The 22,291-nt window shown below is 45.9% G+C and overlaps 1 protein-coding gene across 1 annotated transcript; it reads left to right on the forward strand.

Annotated features, from left to right (window-relative positions):
- The first annotated feature begins 5,425 nt into the window (after positions 1–5,425).
- On the forward strand, positions 5,426–12,778 carry LOC125520040 (ABC transporter G family member 44). The gene is made up of 20 exons (XM_048684834.2): positions 5,426–6,184; positions 6,411–6,531; positions 6,632–6,720; positions 6,863–6,947; positions 7,037–7,196; positions 7,283–7,413; positions 7,488–7,578; positions 7,734–8,035; positions 8,266–8,547; positions 8,652–8,968; positions 9,092–9,252; positions 9,353–9,456; positions 9,558–9,714; positions 9,801–9,902; positions 10,057–10,184; positions 10,359–10,691; positions 10,793–11,083; positions 11,155–11,238; positions 11,335–11,468; positions 11,567–12,778. Exons 1-20 carry the CDS (start codon positions 5,841–5,843, stop codon positions 12,480–12,482), a joined length of 4,332 nt encoding a protein of 1,443 aa, XP_048540791.2. The 5' UTR covers positions 5,426–5,840; the 3' UTR covers positions 12,483–12,778.
- The last annotated feature ends 9,513 nt before the right edge of the window (positions 12,779–22,291 follow it).

Raw genomic sequence — 22,291 nt, forward strand, 5'->3', positions numbered from 1 at the left:
CGAAAGAAGTGAGTGGGAGTAAAGTAGAACTTGATGACGTAACTGTACCTGCTCCCTTATTGGAAAGTAGTTTATCACAGAAACCGGTTCCTGTGACACCTACACCAATTAGTGAGGAAGTTAATGATGATGATCATGAAACTTCAGATCAAGTTGTTACTGAACCTCGTAGGTCAACCAGAGTAAGATCCGCACCAGAGTGGTACGGTAATCCTGTTCTGGAGGTTATGTTACTAGACCATGACGAACCTACGAACTATGAAGAAGCGATGGTAAGCCCAGATTCCGCAAAATGGCTTGAGGCCATGAAATCCGAGATGGGATCCATGTATGAGAACAAAGTGTGGACTTTGGTTTACTTACCCAATGATCGGCAAGCCATTGAAAATAAATGGATCTTCAAGAAGACTGATGCTGACGGTAATGTTACTGTCTATAAAGCTCGACTTGTTGCAAAAGGTTTTCGACAAGTTCAAGGGATTGACTACGATGAGACTTTCTCACCCGTAGTGATGCTTAAGACTGTCCGAATCATGTTAGCAATTGCTGCATTTTATGATTATGAACTTTGGCAAATGGATGTCAAAACTGCATTCCTGAACGGATTTCTGGAAGAAGAGTTGTATATGATGCAACCGGAAGGTTTTGTCGATCCAAAGGGAGCTAACAAAGTGTGCAAGCTCTAGCGATCCATTAATGGACTGGTGCAAGCCTCTCAGAGTTGGAATAAACGTTTTGATAGTGTGATCAAAGCTTATGGTTTTATACAGACTTTTGGAGAAGCCTGTATTTACAAGAAAGTGAGTGGGAGCTCTGTAGCATTTTTGATATTATATGTGGATGACATATTACTAATTGGAAATGATATAGAATTTCTGGATAGCATAAAAGGATATCTGAATAAGAGTTTTTCAATGAAATATCTCGGAGAAGCTGCTTATATATTGGGCATCAAGATCTATAGAGATATATCGAGACGCTTAATTGGACTTTCACAAAGCACATACCTTGAAAAAGTTTTGAAGAAGTTCAAAATGGGTCAAGCAAAGAAAGGGTTCTTGCATGTGTTACAAGGTGTGAAGTTGAGTAAGACTCAATGCCCGACCATTGCAGAAGATAGAGAGAAAATGAAAGATGTTCCCTATGCTTCAACCACAGGCTCTATCATGTATGCAATGCTGTGTACCAGACCTGATGTGTGCCTTGCTATTAGTTTAGCAGGGAGGTACCAAAGTAATCCAGGAGTGGATCACTGGACAGCGGTCAAGAACATCCTGAAATACCTGAAAAGGATGAAGGATATGTTTCTCATTTATGGAGGTGACAAAGAACTCGTCGTAAATGGTTACGTTGATGCAAGCTTTGACACTGATCCGGACGATTCTAAATCGCAAACCGGATACGTGTTTTTATTAAACGGTGGGGCTGTCAGTTGGTGCAGTTCTAAACAAAGCGTCGTAGCAGGATCTACATGTGAAGCGGAGTACATAGCTGCTTCGGAAGCAGCAAATGAAGGAGTCTAGACGAAGGAGTTCATATCCGATCTAGGTGTCATACCTAGTGCATCGGGTCCAATGAAAATCTTTCGTGACAATACTAGTGCAATTGCTTTGGCAAAGGAATCCAGATTTCACAAGAGAACCAAGCACATCAAGAGACGCTTCAACTCCATCCGGGATCAAGTCCAGGTGGGAGACATAAAGATTTACAAGATACATACGGATCTGAATGTTGCAGACCCGTTGACTAAGCCTCTTCCACGAGCAAAACATGATCAACACCAAGGCTCCATGGGTGTTAGAATCATTACTGTGTAATCTAGATTATTGACTCTAGTGCAAGTGGGAGACTGAAGGAAATATGCCCTAGAGGCAATAATAAAGTTATTATTTATTTCCTTATATCATGATAAATGTTTATTATTCATGCTAGAATTGTATTAACCAGAAACATAATACATGTGTGAATACATAGACAAACAGAGTGTCACTAGTATGCCTCTACTTGACTAGCTCGTTAATCAAAGATGGTTATGTTTCCTAGCCATAGACAAAGAGTTGTCATTTAATTAACGGGATCACACCATTAGGAGAATGATGTGATTGACTTGACCCATTCCGTTAGGTTAGCACTTGATCGTTTAGTTTGTGGATATTGCTTTCTTCATGACTTATACATGTTCCTATGACTATGAGATTATGCAACTCCCGTTTACCGAAGGAACACTTTGTGTGCTACCAAACGTCACAACGTAACTGGGTAATTATAAAGGTGCTCTATAGGTGTCTCCAAAGGTACTTGTTGGGTTGGCGTATTTCGAGATTAGGATTTGTCACTTCGATTGTCGGAGAGGTATCTCTGGGCCCACTCGGTAATGCACATCACTATAAGCCTTGCAAGCAATGCAACTAATGAGTTAGTTGCGGGATGATGTATTACGGAACGAGTAAAGAGACTTGCCGGTAACGAGATTGAACTAGGTATTGAGATACCGACGATCGAATCTCGGGCAAGTAACATACCGATGACAAAGGGAACAACGTATGTTGTTATGCGGTTTGACCGATAAAGATCTTCGTAGAATATGTAGGAGCCAATATGAGCATCCAGGTTCCGCTATTGGTTATTGACCGGAGACATGTCTCGGTCATGTCTACATAGTTCTCAAACCCGTAGGGTCCGCACGCTTAAAGTTAGATGACGGTTATATTATGAGTTTATATGTTTTGATGTACCGAAGGTAGTTCGGAGTCCCGGATGTGATCACGGACATGACGAGGAGTCTCGAAATGGTTGAGACTTAAAGATCGATATATTGGACAACTATGTTTGGACACCGGAAAGGTTTCGGACATTTATCGGAGTACCGGGGGTTACCCCCCCCCCCCCCCCGGAACTAATGGGCCTTGTTGGGCCTTAGTGGAGAGAGAGAGAGAGGGGCCGGCCAGGGCAAGAGGCGCGCCCCCTTCCCTTGAGTCCGAATAGGACAAGGAAAGGGGGGCGGCGCCCCCCTTGCCTTTCCCCTCTCCCACTCCTTCCTTCCCCCTCCTTCTTGGACTAGGAAAGGGAGGGGCAAACCTACTTGGAGTAAGTTTCCCCCTCCTAGGGCACGCCACCCCCTTGGCCGGCCCTCTCCTCCTCCCCCCTTTATATACGGAGGAGGGTGGCACCCCATAGACACAACAATTGATCTCTTGATCTCTTAGCCGTGTGCGGTGCCCCCCTCCACCATAATCCACCTCGATCATATCATAGCGGTGCTTAGGCGAAGCCCTGCGTCGGTAGAACATCATCATCGTCACCACGCCGTCGTGCTGACGAAACTCTCCCTCAACACTCGGCTGGATCGGAGTTCGAGGGACGTCATCGAGTTGAACATGTGCAGAACTCGGAGGTGTCGTGCGTTCGGTACTTGATCGGTCGGATCGTGAAGACGTACGACTACATCAACCGTGTTGTGCTAACGCTTCCGCTTTCGATATACGAGGGTACGTGGACACACTCTCCCCTCTCGTTGCTATGCATCACCATGTTCTTGCGTGTGCGTAGGAAATTTTTTGAAATTACTACGTTCCCCAACAGTGTGAGCTTCACCTCGTTGATGCCTTCAAGAACGAAACGACGCCAAGGGCGTCGCCATCACCGGCTCCAGCCACTGGCCGGAGACAGGGTCTTCACTCGGATCTGCCGCACTAGATTCCAACCGACATCTTGTGCATCGGCCAAGCTACCTTCAAAGCTCCAGATCTGCCCCCTCCCCCAGATCCAGCGACTACCCACAACAACACTACCACTTCGGGATCCCTGACGCTCCGACCACTGCCAAAACGCCACCACTGGAGCATGGGGCGGGCTGCCACCCCACCTCGCCAAACTGAGAGAGCCGGTGGGAAAGATCCCGGCCCCGCTCGTCATCGTCGTTTATCCGAACCAACCGGAGTCAAAGCCACCAGATCGTCGGTGCAACTCTGCCTTGGACATGGGCACCACCACATCGTGTTGCCGAGGGCCGCCTGAGATTCATCCGCTGCCGCCGACCGGGGCCGGTGCCACGGGTTCCAGGCTAGACGTCGTTGCCGCCACCAGCCATGCTCTACCACACCCCCGTACCTCTGGCCGAACCCCACCAATAGCACACCAAGCGTCCCCAAGGAAAAAGGGTTTGGTTCAAGAAGAGGCAAAGGGAGATGCTCAAACTAGATGGATGAATTGTAGCTGAGGGCATGATGATTTCATATGCCAGCTGCATGAACCATGACCGAGATGCATGAACTATGGCCTTTATTTTTGTGGGCTGGCAGGTATGCCGGCTGCTGGCAAGTGTGCCGGCATGAATTATGTTGGTTTTTTTGTAGACTGGCATGTATACCAGCCGCTGGCACATATGCTAGCATAAACTATGGCCGCTAGCCTGAATTAGTGACGAAAATATATGTTTGTTGCAAAACATTTGGCTGGGTTGACGAAATGGGTCGGTTGGTTAGGCACACTGGACAGACTGGGTGGACGTGGGCGAATGACGCGCCTTCAGCCGACCCAAACAGACAAAAAACTGATCAAATCTGTGTTTGTTTGGGTCGAGGCATTGAAGTTGGTCTTAGGCCCTGTTTGGTTCGGCTGTGGATTTCTAAAAGTAGCTGTGAAAAATCTGATGTGAAAAAGATGTAGATCATTCGGCAAACCAGCTGATACAGCTTTTTCAGATTTTGATCCGCAGCGAAATCAGATTTTGGAAAACACGTCTTGGGTTGCTTCCGCTTTTGGTTCAGATTTTGGCAGCGGATTTCTGAAATCTGATTCTGCTGGGTTTACCCTTTAATTCAAATTCTGCTGCGCGGCAGCGGAATCCGTCGATAAAAGCTGAACTAAACAGGGCCTTAGAGATGCATATCTATAAAATATCTGCTAGAGATGCTCCTCGGATAGAATAAACGAAGTCACGTGCGCGCGTACGTGCTAGCAGTATCAGTCGGCGCCGTGTATGCGGGTCATGGACTCATGGCTGTGGCCAAGTGCACGTCTCCGCGAGAGTTCATAACGGCTAAATCACGTCACTATGGAAGAGTTATCAGGTACATCAACGTGCGCGAAGACAAGATGGCAATGATGGCTTTACGCGAGTCTCAACGAGAAGGTCAAGCCCGGCGTGTCACGGGACAACGACCAGTTTCGTTCGTTGATTTTCCACGTAAGACCGATACACTAAGCAAGTTGCATCATGCCGTTCCCACGCCACGAGCAGCCGCGAAAATGGGAAAGGAAAGATGACTTGCAGCCACAGTAGCTTCTAGAACGTCTCAGTCTCCTTCCCTGTTTCCTCTATGAGAAAAGAGAAGTTGGCACCCACTAGAAAAGCAAGAGATCTCAAAAAGCAACGTCGGCTGACCCAGAGGGATTCCTCTCCCACACACACGGCCAAAGTGTGTTCCGCATTCCGGTTTTCAACTGCGTGCGCCGGGGAAAGCACGGACACGCGCCCGCCCGCCCTTTTCGTCCGGAAGCTTCCCGCCTTTCTTCCTCCGCCCCGGCGCCGGTGGGCCACTACTAGAGCACAGGATCCATTGCACCCTCACTTGACCGCCGCCGTGGAATGGAATTGAAACCCCCGCTGCCGCTGCCTCCACCAACCCGGTCGCCGCCCAGCCAGCCCGCCCGCTATATATCTTCTTGCCCCGCAACCACCTTTCAGCGAACCAAGAAGCTGGCATACAGCCTGGTATTGGATTCGTGATCCGTCAGGCGTCAACGATCACGAACGTCGAACGGACCGCATTGTCCTGCACGAACCTTGATCCGTAGACACTTCTTTCTGGGAGGAGGAGGGAGCTCGCCGGCCGGCCATGGACACGGGGGAGGCGGCGTTCGGGGTGGCGAGCCTGCGGCTGGGCTCCTCGTACCGGGAGCGCGGCGGCGGCGACGTCTTCTCCCGGGCGTCGTCGTCGAGGGCGGGCGACGATGACGACGAGGAGGCGCTCATGTGGGCGTCGCTAGAGCGGCTGCCCACGCACGCCCGCGTCCGCAAGGGCATCGTCGTCCGGGACGACGGTGGTGGCGGTGGTGGCGGGTTCGTCGACGTCGCCGGCCTCGGGTTCCAGGAGCGGACGCGCTTGCTCGACCGGCTTGTCCGCGTCGCCGAGGAGGACCACGAGCGCTTCTTGCTCAGGCTCAAGCAGAGAATCGACAGGTGGCTCTCACTCACCTGCTTGCTCTGCTCTTCTCTGCTCTGCTTTGCATATCTCTTTCTACTGTCCTCACCTATATTTGCTAAAAAAAATCTATATTCCCCAACACATTTGAACATTTGCACCGTTCAAAGATTTTCTCTTGTCAATCCAAGGCCCCAATCCCGTTATAGTTGGAAATTAAGCACAACAAGGATGCTGAATTTCTCCCCTATTTATTTGTTTCAGAGTTGGGATCGACTTTCCGACGATCGAAGTGCGATACGATCACCTCAACATCGAGGCGCTCGCACATGTGGGGAACAGAGGCTTGCCCACCTTCATCAACACCACTCTGAATTCTCTAGAGGTACTGCCAAGAGTGCTGAAACTACTATATATTCTCATGAATTCTACGGAATGTTCTTCAAGCCTGACCATGTTCTGTTTGTGCCTGCCTTCTCCTTCAGACATTAGCCAATTTTCTTCGTATAATTCCCAACAAGAAGATACCCATCAACATCCTGCATGATGTCAATGGAATTATCAAGCCAAAGAGGTACTGTTTATGTTGTTGTAGGCTTTACTTTGCTGTCAAACATTCTTCAGCACTCGTTGATTTTCTGTATTTATGCCGTCTTCTATGAACATATTTCAATTGCACTTGCTGGTCTGATGTCCGGTGTTCATGTAAAATTCAGGATGACGTTACTATTAGGGCCACCAGGATCAGGGAAGACTACACTGCTTCTCGCTTTGGCAGGGAAACTAGGCTCTGATCTAAAGGTTAATCAACTTGACTGATTACAGCGATCTTTCTTTTTTCTGAAGTTCAAGGAAACTTACTTTTGTGTGATACGATATAAACCAAGCAGGTTTCAGGAAAAGTAACATACAATGGGCATGGAATGAATGAGTTTGTGGCTCAGAGATCAGCAGCTTACATATCCCAACATGACCTCCACATCGCCGAGATGACGGTACGGGAAACCTTAGCCTTCTCAGCCAGATGCCAAGGGGTTGGAAGTAGATACGGTGAGCTCAAAATTAATCACACTATGGGAGATAATTAATCCTCTCACTTCATAATTGTGTGCTAATTTCTGATGAACTTGTCCTAGACATGCTTACTGAGCTATCAAGGAGGGAGAAAGCTGCAAATATCAAACCAGACCCAGATCTCGATGTCTACATGAAGGCAATATCAGTGGGCGGCCAGGATACAAATATCATCACCGATTACATCCTCAAGGTACTGGATCCAACAACAAAACCTTGTTCTTCAATGTGCAAACTTCTGACTGACTGTTATGTTGAACCCTGCAGATTTTAGGGCTTGACATTTGCGCTGACACCATGGTCGGAGATGATATGCTGAGAGGAATCTCAGGGGGGCAACGCAAACGTGTCACAACTGGTAAGTCTGGTACAAAATTAGGAGCCACAACATATAATTCGCATGATTATTCTGTTGTACACCATACGATCTCCATGAACATCTCATCTGGTTGTCATAGCAGAATCTGAGATCTGAGCATTTGCTGAACCTTGGTTGCTTGAATTTTTCTGAAGGTGAGATGATGGTCGGAGCGGAAAGAGCACTGTTCATGGATGAAATCTCCACTGGCCTGGATAGCTCTACCACATACCAGATAGTGAAATCACTTGGACTAATCACCAACATCCTCAGTGGCACAACTGTCATTTCCTTGTTGCAACCTGCACCAGAAACATATAATTTGTTTGATGACATAATCCTCTTGTCGGATGGTCACATTGTGTATCAAGGACCACGTGAACATGTGCTTGAATTCTTCGAATCCATGGGTTTCAAATGTCCTGACCGGAAAGGCGTCGCTGACTTTTTGCAAGAAGTAAGTCAGCTTAAATGCTTAAAAATATATCAATATCAAAATATATTTTCGTACTACGTATATTTAATGTTGTAGATCTTACCATATTTTCCTATAAACTCGGTCAAACTTAAATAGGTTTGACTTAGGACAAATCTAGAACTTGAGCTAATTTGGAATGGATGGAGTCATAAGTATATGTTTTGAATTGATGTTTAGTTACTAACATCAGCCCTTTGTAAAACTTATAGGTGACATCAAGGAAAGATCAGCAACAATACTGGGCAAGGAGTAACCGAAGATACCAATACGTCCCAGTCAAGGAGTTTGCTCGTGCATTCCAGGCATTTCATGTTGGCCAGAGTTTATCTGTGGAGCTCTCTCGCCCTTTCGACAGGAGCCAGTGTCACCCTGCTTCACTAACGACCTCAACGTACGGCGCCAGCAAGACAGAGCTGCTGCGTGCGTGCATCGAGAGGGAGTGGCTGCTCATGAAAAGGAATATGTTTGTCTACCGCTTCCGGGCTTTTCAGGTAAAGCTAATTTTCTTTAGCCTCCCATTTCAGTTCAGGCATATGTTCATACATTTAAGAGATTGATTGATGAACTAATGGAAATACCTGATATCCATCTGCAGCTTCTGGTGATGACAGTAATCGTGATGACACTGTTCCTGCGCACAAACATGCACCATCGTACAGTTAACGACGGCATTGTCTACCTGGGTGCTCTGTTCTTCGCTATAGTTGCCCACATGTTCAACGGTTTCTCTGAGCTAGCTTTGGCCACCATAAAGTTGCCGGTCTTCTTCAAGCAAAGAGATTACCTCTTCTTCCCTGCATGGGCTTACGCCATACCAACCTGGATCCTCAAGATACCGATATCTTGCGTCGAGGTCGCCATCACAGTATTCTTGGGTTACTACGTCATTGGGTTCGATCCAGATGTTGGAAGGTACGCTTCAAATATCAATCATTTTGCTGTGGCAGACTACCAAGAAGAACATGACAAGACAACTCATGATCCTACAAGTAGCACGTACCATTATTAATCATCTGGTTGTTTTCTTGCATGCAGACTGTTCAAGCAGTACTTGCTGCTGTTGTTTGTCAACCAGATGGCTGCAGGATTGTTCAGGTTTATCGCAGCATTGGGCAGGACCATGGTTGTTGCAAATACACTGGCATCCTTTGCACTTCTTGTGCTGCTCGTGCTCAGTGGATTCGTCCTGTCGCATCGTAATGCTCCTCTTCTGGAACAAAATAAATAAATTATTTACTAGGTCATTGAAATGTAAATTTCAGAGACAGGATTTTCATATTTGCTTGTTTATGACAGATGATGTGAAGAAATGGTGGATCTGGGGCTACTGGATGTCACCTCTTCAGTACGCCATGAGTGCTATTGCTGTAAACGAGTTCCTTGGGGATAAATGGCAACGGGTATGTCATGTTGTTTCCAATTCCACCGTGACAACAAAAATATTGGTCGCTGACATAACATAATACTATCGACAGTTCTGATCGTCAAAACCATTTTGCAGGTTCTCCAGGGGTCCAACAGAACTCTAGGAATAGATGTGCTCAAGTCCAGGGGCTTTTTCACTGAGGCAAAATGGTACTGGATTGGCGTTGGGGCACTCCTGGGATACGTCATTGTGTTCAACATCCTCTTCACCCTCGCTCTAAGCTACCTTAAACGTAATCCAAAGCTTCTAGAATGGAATTTTGCAATGCGTATTTTGTTAAAGCACTTGATCTGAGACTATTTCTTCTAAATCATGCAGCGTTGGGGAAATCTCAGCAAATTCTTTCAGAGGATGCACTAAAGGAGAAGCATGCCAGTATCACTGGCGAAACTCCTGATGGCTCTATCTCTGCGGTCTCAGGTAAGGCTACTTGCAGTAGCAATTGGGACATGAATGAACATGGTAACATGTCATTTAAAAAAAAGAAAAGGAGATAAACCCCGGCCTCTGCATCATTGCGATGCACACAGCCATGGCAAAATGTCATCTAAGGGGTCAAACTTCTCTTATGTAGGGAACATCAACAACTCAAGGAGAAATTCTGCCGCCCCAGAAGACAGTGGTAGGAGGGGAATGGTCCTGCCATTTGCACCGCTTGCTGTTGCCTTCAACAACATGAGATATTCTGTTGACATGCCTGCGGTAATGCCCTTCAACAATTTCCCAACTCCCTTCAATGGTTCTAATGGCATCCTATCATTAGACCTTAATCTGCGCACTGAAACTCGACCATATCAATTATTATTTGATTGAGTTCTAAAGCTTTCAGTTTCCAACTAATTAACTTGCTGACACAAAAATCCTTTTGCATAACAGGAAATGAAAGCACAAGGTGTTGATGAAGATAGGCTGCTTCTGCTGAAGGGAGTCAGTGGCAGTTTCAAGCCCGGAGTCCTGACAGCGCTGATGGGGGTCAGCGGCGCCGGCAAGACCACGCTGATGGATGTGTTGGCGGGCAGGAAGACTGGAGGCTACATTGAAGGTGACATCTCAATCTCCGGCTACCCGAAGAAGCAGGAGACCTTTGCTCGTATCTCGGGTTACTGTGAGCAGAATGACATCCACTCACCAAATGTGACCGTGTATGAGTCCCTGGTCTACTCCGCATGGCTCAGATTGCCTTCCGATGTCGAGTCGGAAACAAGAAAGGTATGTATATATGCGTCCTTGACTCCTTGTTCTGGGAACTCAAGCCAGGGATACATACACTTGTTCTGATCTGAACAACTCCATTTCATCATTTTTAACAGATGTTCATAGAGCAAGTGATGGAGCTGGTAGAACTGAATTCACTGAGGGATGCGCTTGTTGGACTACCTGGAGTGAACGGCCTATCAACGGAGCAGAGGAAGAGGCTGACGATCGCGGTCGAGCTTGTCGCTAACCCCTCTATAATATTCATGGATGAGCCTACCTCTGGCCTTGATGCCAGGGCCGCGGCTATTGTCATGAGGACGGTGAGGAACACCGTCGACACGGGCAGGACAGTTGTTTGCACCATCCACCAGCCTAGCATCGACATTTTCGAAGCCTTCGATGAGGTAATTATGATTATATTAGAAATTTCCTTTTTCATGCATGTTTCCAAAATTAACATTTTTCTGTCTCGCAGCTGTTCCTGATGAAGAGAGGAGGGGAGGAGATATATGTGGGTCCTCTAGGGCACCAGTCGTGCGACCTCATCCAATACTTTGAGGTAACTTTGCCTTCTCCTCCTTTTCAAGTTCTTTTTAGGTGTTGCATTGCATGACTTTGAGTGATAGTAACGATTTGCTGGCATCAATTTTATCAGGGAATCGAACGGGTCAGCAAGATCAAACCAGGGTACAATCCGGCAACTTGGATGCTGGAAGTGACCTCACAGGCACAAGAAGACATACTAGGTGTCAGTTTCGCAGAAGTCTACAAGAACTCAGACCTGTACCAGTAAGTCATTAATTTTGCTCAAGGATTGACTAATGGAAGGCCTGCCTGATATGATCGACGGACATTGACAAACAATATGTGGTATTTATATTTTGCAGGAGAAACCAGAGCATGATCAGGGACATCAGCAGGGCCCCTGCTGGCTCCAAGGATCTCTACTTCCCGACGCAGTACTCGCAGAGCTCCATCACCCAATGCATGGCGTGTCTGTGGAAGCAGCACCTGTCCTACTGGAGGAACCCTCAGTACACCGTGGTCCGCTTCTTCTTCTCCCTCGTCGTCGCGCTCATGTTCGGCACCATATTCTGGCAGCTTGGGGGCAAGAGGTCGAGGACGCAGGACCTGTTCAACGCGATGGGGTCCATGTACGCGGCGGTGCTCTTCATGGGGATCTCCTACTCGTCGTCGGTGCAGCCCGTGGTGGCGGTGGAGCGGACGGTGTTCTACCGAGAGCGGGCCGCCGGGATGTACTCAGCGCTGCCATACGCGTTCGGACAGGTGGTGGTGGAGCTCCCCTACGTGCTGGTGCAGTCGTTGGCGTACGGGGTGATCGTCTACGCCATGATCGGCTTCCAGTGGGACGTCAAGAAGTTCTGCTGGTACCTCTACTTCATGTACTTCACGCTGCTCTACTTCACCTACTACGGAATGCTCGCCGTGGGGCTCACCCCCAGCTACAACATCGCCTCCATCGTCTCGTCCTTCTTCTACGGCGTGTGGAACCTCTTCTCGGGCTTCGTCATCTCGCGGCCAACGATGCCCGTGTGGTGGAGGTGGTACTCGTGGGTGTGCCCGGTGTCATGGACTCTCTACGGGCTGGTGGCCTCACAGTTCGGCGACCTCACGGAGCCTCTCCAGGACAGCGGCGTGCCCATCGACGCCTTCCTCAAGAGCTTCTTCGGATTCCAGCACGACTTCCTGGGTGTCGTCGCTGTCGTCACTGCCGGGTTCGCCGTCCTGTTCGCTGTCGCATTCGGTCTCTCCATCAAGGTGCTCAACTTCCAGAGAAGGTGATTCATCATGCAGTGGCAGTGCACGGACCAACGGCTCAATTTCAACCAGCCGGAAGCGAATGCTCCGCATGTGTTTGTAGTTTGTACTAGTAGTTCCTAAGTAGGAGTACATATGTGCTCGGCACGTCGCATATTCTTTTTCTCTCGGTTCCATTGATTTGTTTTCCTTAGTTTTTTTTCGCTTAGTTGATCAATCTGATCTGCACATGTATACATAAACATTGCATAGCAATGGTTTACTCAGTAGCAAGAAAGTTATACAAGTATATAGATAATGAAGAGAATTTTTTGGCTGAATTCGATGAACCAGAAGGCTGCTGAGTGGCTCTCATTTTCCCGGTCCTCTTCTACTGAAAAATTACCCCATAACTATCATGAAAATACTCCATGCGAGAGCACACAAAATAAAGCTCAATTGCACAATCAGTGTGGAATTTAAACACAATGCTTATAATGATCTAAAAATAGATAGACGGAAATAACAATACATGGATACAAAAGTGTACCAAATCAATAGTTTGGGTTTACTTCATCTGTGCCTCCCATTTTCGCAGTTGTTTGCCGGTGAAGAAAAGGACCCTTCATCGTCTACTTATATGATATGAAATGGAATTGATATGAAATGCATCAATTGAGCTCAACACACGGTACATTTCAATTCAATTTCAGTTCAATCTCGGTGGAAAAAACTTACCCAGTGTTGGGGACTGGAGTGCCCGGCGGCAGCAACAGCTGCACTACGACAGTGCAGCATGGCGGCCGGGGGTCGGCGGCAGCGCAGCAGCACGGCGGCCGGGGGGCCCGGGTGGAACGGCGAGGAGCCGCCGTTCGGCTCGTGGATCGCGCAGAGCAGGCAGCAGGTGGAGCAGCCCGCCGGGGAGGGGGGACGGCGGCGCGAGCGTCGGTGCGTGCGTGCGTGCGAGCTCTATAGGTCGGGAGTTCGGGCCCAAATTGGACTTCCTCGGCCTTGTGTGCCTACGTTCTGCTGGACTGCGCCCAAGGCCCACTATGAAATATGCATGTAAGGCCGAGTCATTTCCTATTCGGCGCTTTAACGAGATCACTGCTCTTTTGCACAAGGGTCACTCCCACCTTCCTAGATTACGGATTTTCGAAAGAAAAACCTTTCAAGATTATAAGAAGTGGCGCACTGCATACACACCACTCTTCGTAAACTGAAAGTTTTTCCTTTTTTTCATATATTTCTTTATTCAAAACATTTTACCTCTTAAACCGTGCGTCAAAATCTCAAACATTTTTGTCGTTAGATACCTCGCGTCGAAATCTTTAAAATTACTCCTATATTGATATTGAAAGATTTTGACAAAAAAATCATGAAAAAAACTGAACCTGGAACATGTTTAAAAAAACTGAAATCTGTGCCTCCACGAGAAAAAATCCCATGCCTCTCGCGGAACGAAAAGAAAAGAAAAAATGTTTTTTTTTCTCTTACCAGAGGGCGCGGAAGCACATCCATGCCTCCACGAGAAGTAAATCTTTTTCTCTAATGAAAGAAGAAAAAATGTCTTTTTTCCTTTCTGAGAGGCACGCCTCACGGAAGGAAAAGAAAAGAAAACACTATTTTTCTCTTTCCAGAGGGCGCGGAAGCACATCCATGCCTCCACGAGAAGTAAATCCTTGTCTCTCGCGGAAGAAGAAAAGAAACGTCTTTTTTCTTTGTGAGAGGCACGCCTGTGCCTCTCGCAGAAGGAAAAGAGAAAAAAGCACGTTTTTCCCTTTCCGAGAGGGCGCGAAAGCACATCCATACCTCCACGAGAAGTAAATCCTTGCCTCTTGTGGAAGAAAAAAACATCTTTTTCCTTTCTAAGAGGCACGTGTGTGCCTCTCGAGAAAGAAAATACATGCCTCCACGAGAAGTAAATTCATGCCTCTCGCGGAAGAAAAAAACACATTTTTCGTGTCAAAAAATCATTTTTTTTCTAAAACCTAAGAAAACCTGAAAAGAAAAAAAGACAAAAATAATAATTTAAAAGCCAAAAACGCGCCCAGAAAATAAATAAACAAAATCCGAAGGGAGCGTTCAGACCGCAACATGTGGCGTCGGCTACACCCATGTGAGTTTTCTGCTGGGCGGCCATTATATTCCTCCAGACGGTTTTTTCTGTTTTGCTCCGTTGGCTTCTAAGAGAGCAACTAGCTTTTTTTCGACAAAGAGAGAGCAACTAGCTGAAGATAACCCTTTCGAGGGCAACCGCAACGAGCGTCTTTCTGGCACCTGGAGTGGGCCAAGTGGTGCATCTAGATGTCGCCATGTGTCATGTTTTGGACGCACCCTCCGAAGCATGATTTTGGTTTCATTTTTCTACACACGTTTTTATTTTTTCGCTTTTCGGCTAACTCTCCCTAGGTTTTCTTCAATTTTTAATTTTTTTATGAAGCACAATTGAGGTTCTGAAGAAACATAATATATGCTTCTACAAGTAGCACATCTTTACTAAGCGTGGCAATACATATTTGCTTCTGCGAGAAGCATATGCTTCCGCCAGAAGCACAACCTGTGCTTCCACGAGTTGTGATTCTTAAAAAGAAAAATTACAGTTGTGCTTCTTGAAAAGGTTGTGCTTTCCAAAATAACAGAAAAAATACAATCTATGCTTTCACGAGATGTACAACTTTGCTTCCATGAGAAGCACAACCAGTGTCCCCCCCCCCCCCCCCCCCCCCCCAAAAAAAGGGAAAATCACAACCTATGTTTCCCAAAAAAAATGTAAGCGTACTTCTGGGCTTCGATTTATTTCAAATCTATGAAATCCATGAGCCTTTTTCAACTTCATTGATGTTCTTCATATCCATGAAAGCTTTTCAAATTAGTGAACGTTTTTTAAATTCACTAACTTTTTCAAATTCTTGAACTTTTTTCATCTATAAATTTTTCCCAATTTCGTGAAACCTTTTAATTTCATAATTTTTTTTCCCGAATTTTGTGACCATTCTACAAATTTGTGAAAAAAAAATCAAATTTTGTGAATGTGAAAATTTTCGTTGATTTGAAAAAGCTTCACTAATTTGGTTTAGGGATTTAGAAAATATTTAAAATTCATGAACTTTTGCAAATTCGCAAAATTTTTTATATTTGTGATTTTTTAATTCCATAAACTTTTTAAAAAAACTCATCATGTTTTTTTACATATTTCCAACTTTTTTTTCTAAATTTGTGATTTTTCTATGAAAGCGCGAACATTTTTTAAAATTCTTGAACTTTTTTGAATCCATGAAGTTTTTAAAGTCCACGGCCAATGGTCAATGGTCAATGGACAAGTGGCAAAACGTCGAGCAAATGAAGAAAATACCTAGCTAATAGGCTGCGGCCCACCAAAAACGTGCGTGAGCGCTAGTTTGCTTCGAGGTTCTATGAGCGCTGATTAGGAGGTCTTGATGGGTAAAATAATTCCACATCCCAGATGGGCCTTGTTACACTTTTGTATCCATGTGGTGCCGTGTTGGCCCGAGAAGGCCACTGTACATGCAAGCAGCGACCAATGCATGACAATGGTGCTCCTCCGAGTCGTGGTGCTCCATCCACCATTAGTGAGAGGTTGCAGAGCAAGCATCTTCATACCATATATAACTCTAAGGTTATCTAGATTTACAGCTTGGAGTGGAAGGAGGTGCCTTCCACTCTTCCTATCATGATTGTTGTTGTGCTGTGATGTAGATGGTTGGCAGTGTCTTGGGAGATGGATGGGGGGTGATGGCCTTGGGGTGGCAGTTCACATGGTTGGCTCTCCAGCTAGCACCAAGGATGGCGGTGGTGGCTATGCCTCTTGGTCGCATAGGCGGCGAGGGGTGTAGTGGTGGGTGGCTCAAGCTCGCGGTTGTCGTTGGCAGCGGCAACACCTAGATCCCGATCTAAAGTCTTGTGTGTGTATTGGTTCATGAGTACCTTGTGATGGCATTAGTGAGCTGAGTTGTCGAGCAAAAACTCTACACTTTGGCGCAAACGGCGGCGACACCTGTGAGTGCCGCTTTCCTCTTAAGGGCGTCGTTGTGGTTCTCTTCGTGCTAGGGTCCCGGTGAAGACCCATGTCCATCTTGGACTCGGCAGCTACGCACTTAGCATTGTTCCTCTCCCTGATGGCGTTGTTCTGGAACTTACGTGTCCTAGCTTGTGTCATGGCATACTTATTGGCCATTAATAGGCGTCGGCGCGCCAGCCGAAATTTCGGTCGGTCCCACGTGGGCCGCACGATCTAGCTTTTCTAAACCGTACAATTCCTTCGTCAAGCTTCCAGAAAACGCTGCAGCAAAAAAAAGCAGAGGAGAAAAAAGAAAGGGGAAAAAGACCAGCACCCCGCTCGTCCTTGACCGCGACGACCCGTGCTCACCGAACCTTGCCCGTTTGCCTCGCCTCAGACACTCACCGCCAATGCTCGCCGCCGTCGCTCGCAACAAAAAGGCCGTTGACCGTAGCAGCTTTTTCTCTTGCCTCTGTGTTGCATCCATGGTAGCTTTGCGGCGCCGACCGCAACACCGTCCCTCGTTGGTGCTGCCCACCGCCGTCGCAGCATCAATGGTGACGGCGGTGTCTCTTCCAGACAAAGTTGATGGTAGCAAAGAACGGATTGCTAGTTCCAGCAAAAGTCGATGGCGGTGGAAGCAAAATTGGGGCTGGTTCCAACAAAAACAAAAGATAGTGGTAGAAAAAAAATATTGCTGGTTCCAGCAAAAATCGAAGGCGATGGAAGCAAAATTGGGTCTGGTTCCAGCAAAAACAAAAGATAGTGGTAACAAAAAGATTGATGGTTCCAACAAAAATTGAAGGCGGTGGTAGAAAAATTCGGTTGGTCAGCAAAACCAAGATAGTAGTAGCAAAAAAAGATGCTAGTTCCAGCTTTCGTATGCATCGTTTTCAGCACCGATAGACACCGGTTCCAGCATCGCTAGCTGCCCATCACAGCACAACTCTCTAGCACATAGCAGCACTCGATGCCGGAGTTAGAACCGGCTTGTGGAGGAGCTGCAGCCGGCAGGGGGCCAAGCTGCATCCGGCAAGGGCTAAGATGGAACCCGCGAGCGCCGAAGCTGCGGTGCGGTCGGTTGCAGCTCCCCGCGGTGCTGGTTCCAGCAAAAATGATGCGTGATTCCAGCACGCGCTGCAGTGGCTGGGGTCGTCTGAGACATGGCGTACGCGGTGGCTGTTGGTAGCCCACGCCCGCGACGCTGGCAAGCCCCTTACATCAACTCCACTCACCAGGGGCGCCTGAAAATAGTGCTTGGTCTTTGGGAGGTCCGATGCCAGGCGGTACGCGCATTGGGATGAACTACGTCATGGCATCTGAGGCCAGAGGGAGGAGGGTGCGCGCGTGGCCATGAATCGGCAGCGGTGGCCGGAACAGCTCACGGGATAGTTTAGCTGAGAGATGAGAAGGAGAAAATAGATAAGAGGAGAAACGAATGGCTGTGAGAGACGGAAGAGATAAGGCAAAAAAAATAAGGAAAGCGGTGCGTGCGTAGAAGCTACTAGTAGAACCGAGCGAAGCCTGTGTCCGGCGCAATATTGAGCCGGTCCGCCGAGTACAAGGCTTCCCATAGTTTTTAAGCCTACCTGGGTTATCTTTCAGCAATGTAGTCGCGGGCGTTTGTATTGACTGATTATCCTGAAATCTACTTTATAAAAGGGTTTCCTTATTATTTTTTATTGTTTGGCTATGTATAGCTTGATGTGTGTTTTATCCATAAAGCGGGGCAAAATCTATTTCGAAAGAAGGCCGGGACGCATGCGCTGGATGACAACGAAGGCTAACTATGTTTTCTTTAACATCTAGCAATTACTGGCGCTCATTGATCAAAGCAAGGCGAATATTTACATGATCGCTGACGTGACAAGGATCAAAGTAAGAGATAAAAAAATGCACAGCCAAAGAAATCTGAAGCATCAACCTGCTGGATCCAGAGGCGTTTCCAAGCATCACTCTCAGGCCAGCACGATCAAGAGGGACTTGCTACCTCCGTTTTTTTGAACACTTATTTTTTTTACATCGACTTGGTACCTCCGATGTCCGACTCCGACTGTGGTGTAGACCTGTAGTGTACTCCGTACGTATACCCGAGTGGGTTTCCGACTCCGACCGAGGGTTGAGCCGCTTCTTCTCTATTATCTATCTCTAAATTATTAGTAGAATGTATGTGCGTTGCTACGAGCTATAATACATATAAATAAATCAAACAAATGATTAAAGTTATCATCAAGGTCGAAGCTCATTTCTTCTTCACACGTATGAACGTGTTCGGACATCAAACGGGCGCTTAATAGGCTCCCTAAAATTTAACCGTCCGACAGTTCAAGCTCCCCAAATCCAGGCCATATGTGAAGGAGAAATATTGTTGTTCAGACTATTCATCATGTTATCTCAAACACGTGGGCCTAACACAAAAACCCCATCTGACGACACACCCATCCCTTTTCCTTCCACAACCTCCCCTTCCCACTTGATTTTCGTCATAGCCGAACATTTCTAACTGGAGCCCTGTTTTGTAAAACCAGATGACACCCACCTCACCTCCTTCATGGTACCCTATGTTCTTCACCCTTTAAAACCGGATGATGCCCACCTCACCTTCAACATGGTGCCCTATGTTCTTTACCCTTTAAAACCAGATGACGCCCACCTCACCTTCGCCACGGCGCCCTATGTTCTTCGCCCCGCCATCGCCCGACTCTCCGCCCTAATCCCCTCCCCACATGTGTTGTGCTGATCCACCACTGCCATAAGGGGGAGGAGGCGTACACCGACTGTGACGCCCTCCCCCCTTCGAGCCAAGAAGGCAGATCCAATGCCTCTTGAGCCACAGATCTCCCGAGCCAAGGAAGCAGAGCCAATATGCAATGGGGACATAAATATTACCAGTGAAATCAATTTACTTGTAGCAAATCCTATGGAGAAGATTAAAGAAAAGATCATGCCGAGTTTACAACTCCAAAATGAACTTTTAAAATAACCAATGGAGGAACAATACACATGACTTATCATTGCATGTATGTGTTGAAACAAGCTAGTTCACTCTTGTTAGATTCTTGCTGAAAAAGTCACTCGCTGGAACTTCCAGCACCAGCTTTTTATGCTCTTGCAACAATAATCTTCTTAGGAACAATGCTGGATTAGAAGGCTACGTGTTGCTGCCACTACCTTATGCATCCTCCTTTCGATGGTCTTCCTCTACTCTTCCCTGATGGATCCATGTCTTCTAGTTGCTTCTGGCGAGTTCATGAGCATGCAGTTGGTGATGGATCCATGTCTTCTGAATAATTTGATACCAAATCTATCTGACCGCATGCCCTCTGTTTTGTATTTCAGTCCAAACATCAATTAGACATATGGAAGGGTGATATTACAACAAAAACATAAATTAAACAACAAAAATTTGACAACATACTACACAATTAAAAGAATCGATGATCCAAACATGAAGCTAGCAACTTACATTATTTTTAAGAGAAGCAAATACTCTTGTATAACGATAAAAAAAACAAAATGCAATTCATTGGTCTTTGATATGGACAATAGAGTATTGTTACTTGATTCAAATATTCACCTCTACGATCAAATCATAGAAACTTAATTTTCTTGTTACGATAATTTTCCACTTCACTCTGAAATTCTTTAAACTTTTCAAATGTTTCAGACTTATGTTTCATCAAGTAAACATACCCATATTTGCTCAAATCATCTGTGAAGGCCAGAAAATAATGATACCCGCCACAAGCATCAACACTCATCAGACCGCATACATCAGTATGTATTATTTCCAATAAGTCTGTTGCTCATTCCATTGTTCCGGAGAACAGAGTCTTAGTCATCTTGCCCATAAGACATGGTTCGCAAGCATCAAGTGATTCATAATCAAATGATTTCAAAAGCCTATCAGCATGGAGTTTCTTCATGCGTTTTACACCAATATGACCTAAATGGCAATGCCACAAATAAGTTGCATTATCATTATTAAACGTATATCTTTTGGCTTCAATACTATGATATGTGTATCACTACTATCAAGATTTAGTAAAAATAGACCACTCATCAAGGGTGCATGACCATAAAAGATATTACTCATATAAATAGAACAACCATTATTCTCTGATTTAAATAAATAATCGTCTCGCATCAAACAAGATCCAGATATGATGTTCATGCTTAACGCTGGCACCAAATAACAATTATTCAGGTCTAAAACTAATCCCGAAGGTAGATGTAGAGGTAGCGTGCCGACGACGATCACATCGACTTTGGAACCATTTCCCACGCGCATCGTCACCTCGTTCTTAGCCAATCTTTGCTTAATCCGTAGCACATGTTTCGAGTTGCAAATATTAGCAACAAAACCAGTATTAACCCAGGCGCTACTGCGAGCATTAGTAAGGTATACATCAATAACATGTATATGAAATATACCTTTCACTTTGTCATTCTTCTTATCCACCAAATACTTGGAACAGTTCCGCTTCCAGTGACCAGTCCCTTTGCAGTAGAAGCACTCAGTCTCAGGCTTAGGTCCAGACTTGGGCTTCTTCACTTGAGCAGCAACTTGCTTGTCTTTCTTCTTGAAGTTCCCCTTCTTCCCTTTGCCCTTCTTCTTGAAAACTGGTGGTCTTGTTGACCATCAACACTTGATGCTCCTTGATTTCTACCTCTACGGCCTTTAGCATTGCGAAGAGCTCGGGAATTGTCTTATCCATCCCTTGCATATTATAGTTCATCATGAAGCTTTTGAAGCTTGATGGCAGTGATTGAAGAACTCTGTCAACAACACTATCAAACGGAAGATTAACTCCCAGCTGAGTCAAGTGATTGTGGTACCCAGACATTCTGAGTATGCGTTCACTGACAGAACTATTCTCCTCCATTTTGCAGCTGTAGAACTTATTGGAGACTTCATATCTCTCAACCCGGGCATTTTCTTGAAATATTAACTTCAACTCCTGGAACATCCCATATGCTCCATGACCTTCAATACGTCGTTGAAGTCCCGGTTCTAAGCCGTAAAGCATGGCACACTGAACTATCGAGTAGTCATCAAATTTGCTCTGCCAGGTGTTCATAACATCTGGAGTTGCTCCTGCAGCGAGTTTGGCACCCAGCGGTGCTTTCAGGACGTAATTCTTCTGTGCAGCAATGAGGATAATCCTCAGGTTACGGACCCAGTCCGTGTAGTTGCTACCATCATCTTTCAACTTAGCTTTCTCTAGGAACACATTAAAATTCAACGGAACAACAACACGGGCCATTTATCTACAACAACACAGACATGCAAAATACTATCAGGTACTAAGTTCATGATAAATTAAAGTTCAATTAATCATATTACTTAAGAACTCCCACTTAGATATACATCCCTCTAATCATCTAAGTGATCACGTGATCCATATCAACTAAACCATGTCCGATCATCACGTGAGATGGAGTAGTTTTCAATAGTGAACATCACTATGTTGATCATATCTACTATATGATTCACGCTTGACCTTTCGGTCTCAGTGTTCCGAGGCCATATCTGCATATGTATGACGCCCAGATAATTAGGCTACAGTAATCCCGTGTTAATGATGCCTCGTCACCTCGGTTACTGCTGATAATCTCACGTTAGTTCGAAACGGTTTCAAATTCAAAATTTGAATTAAAGTTAAAACAATTAAAGTTTTCAAAAGTCAAAACTAAAATGTTCGATGTGTTGAAAATATTCCCTAACTATTTGTCATGTAGAAACCATGTTTTTATATAAGTCCTAAATATTTAAAATGAGCAAAAACAGAAAAAAGAAAAAAAAATAAAAAGAGAAAAAAAAGGGAAAACC

This window comes from Triticum urartu, chromosome 7A (assembly GCF_056163025.1).
Source record: "Triticum urartu cultivar PI428250 chromosome 7A, HENAU_Tu73, whole genome shotgun sequence".
Taxonomy (NCBI): domain Eukaryota; kingdom Viridiplantae; phylum Streptophyta; class Magnoliopsida; order Poales; family Poaceae; genus Triticum; species Triticum urartu.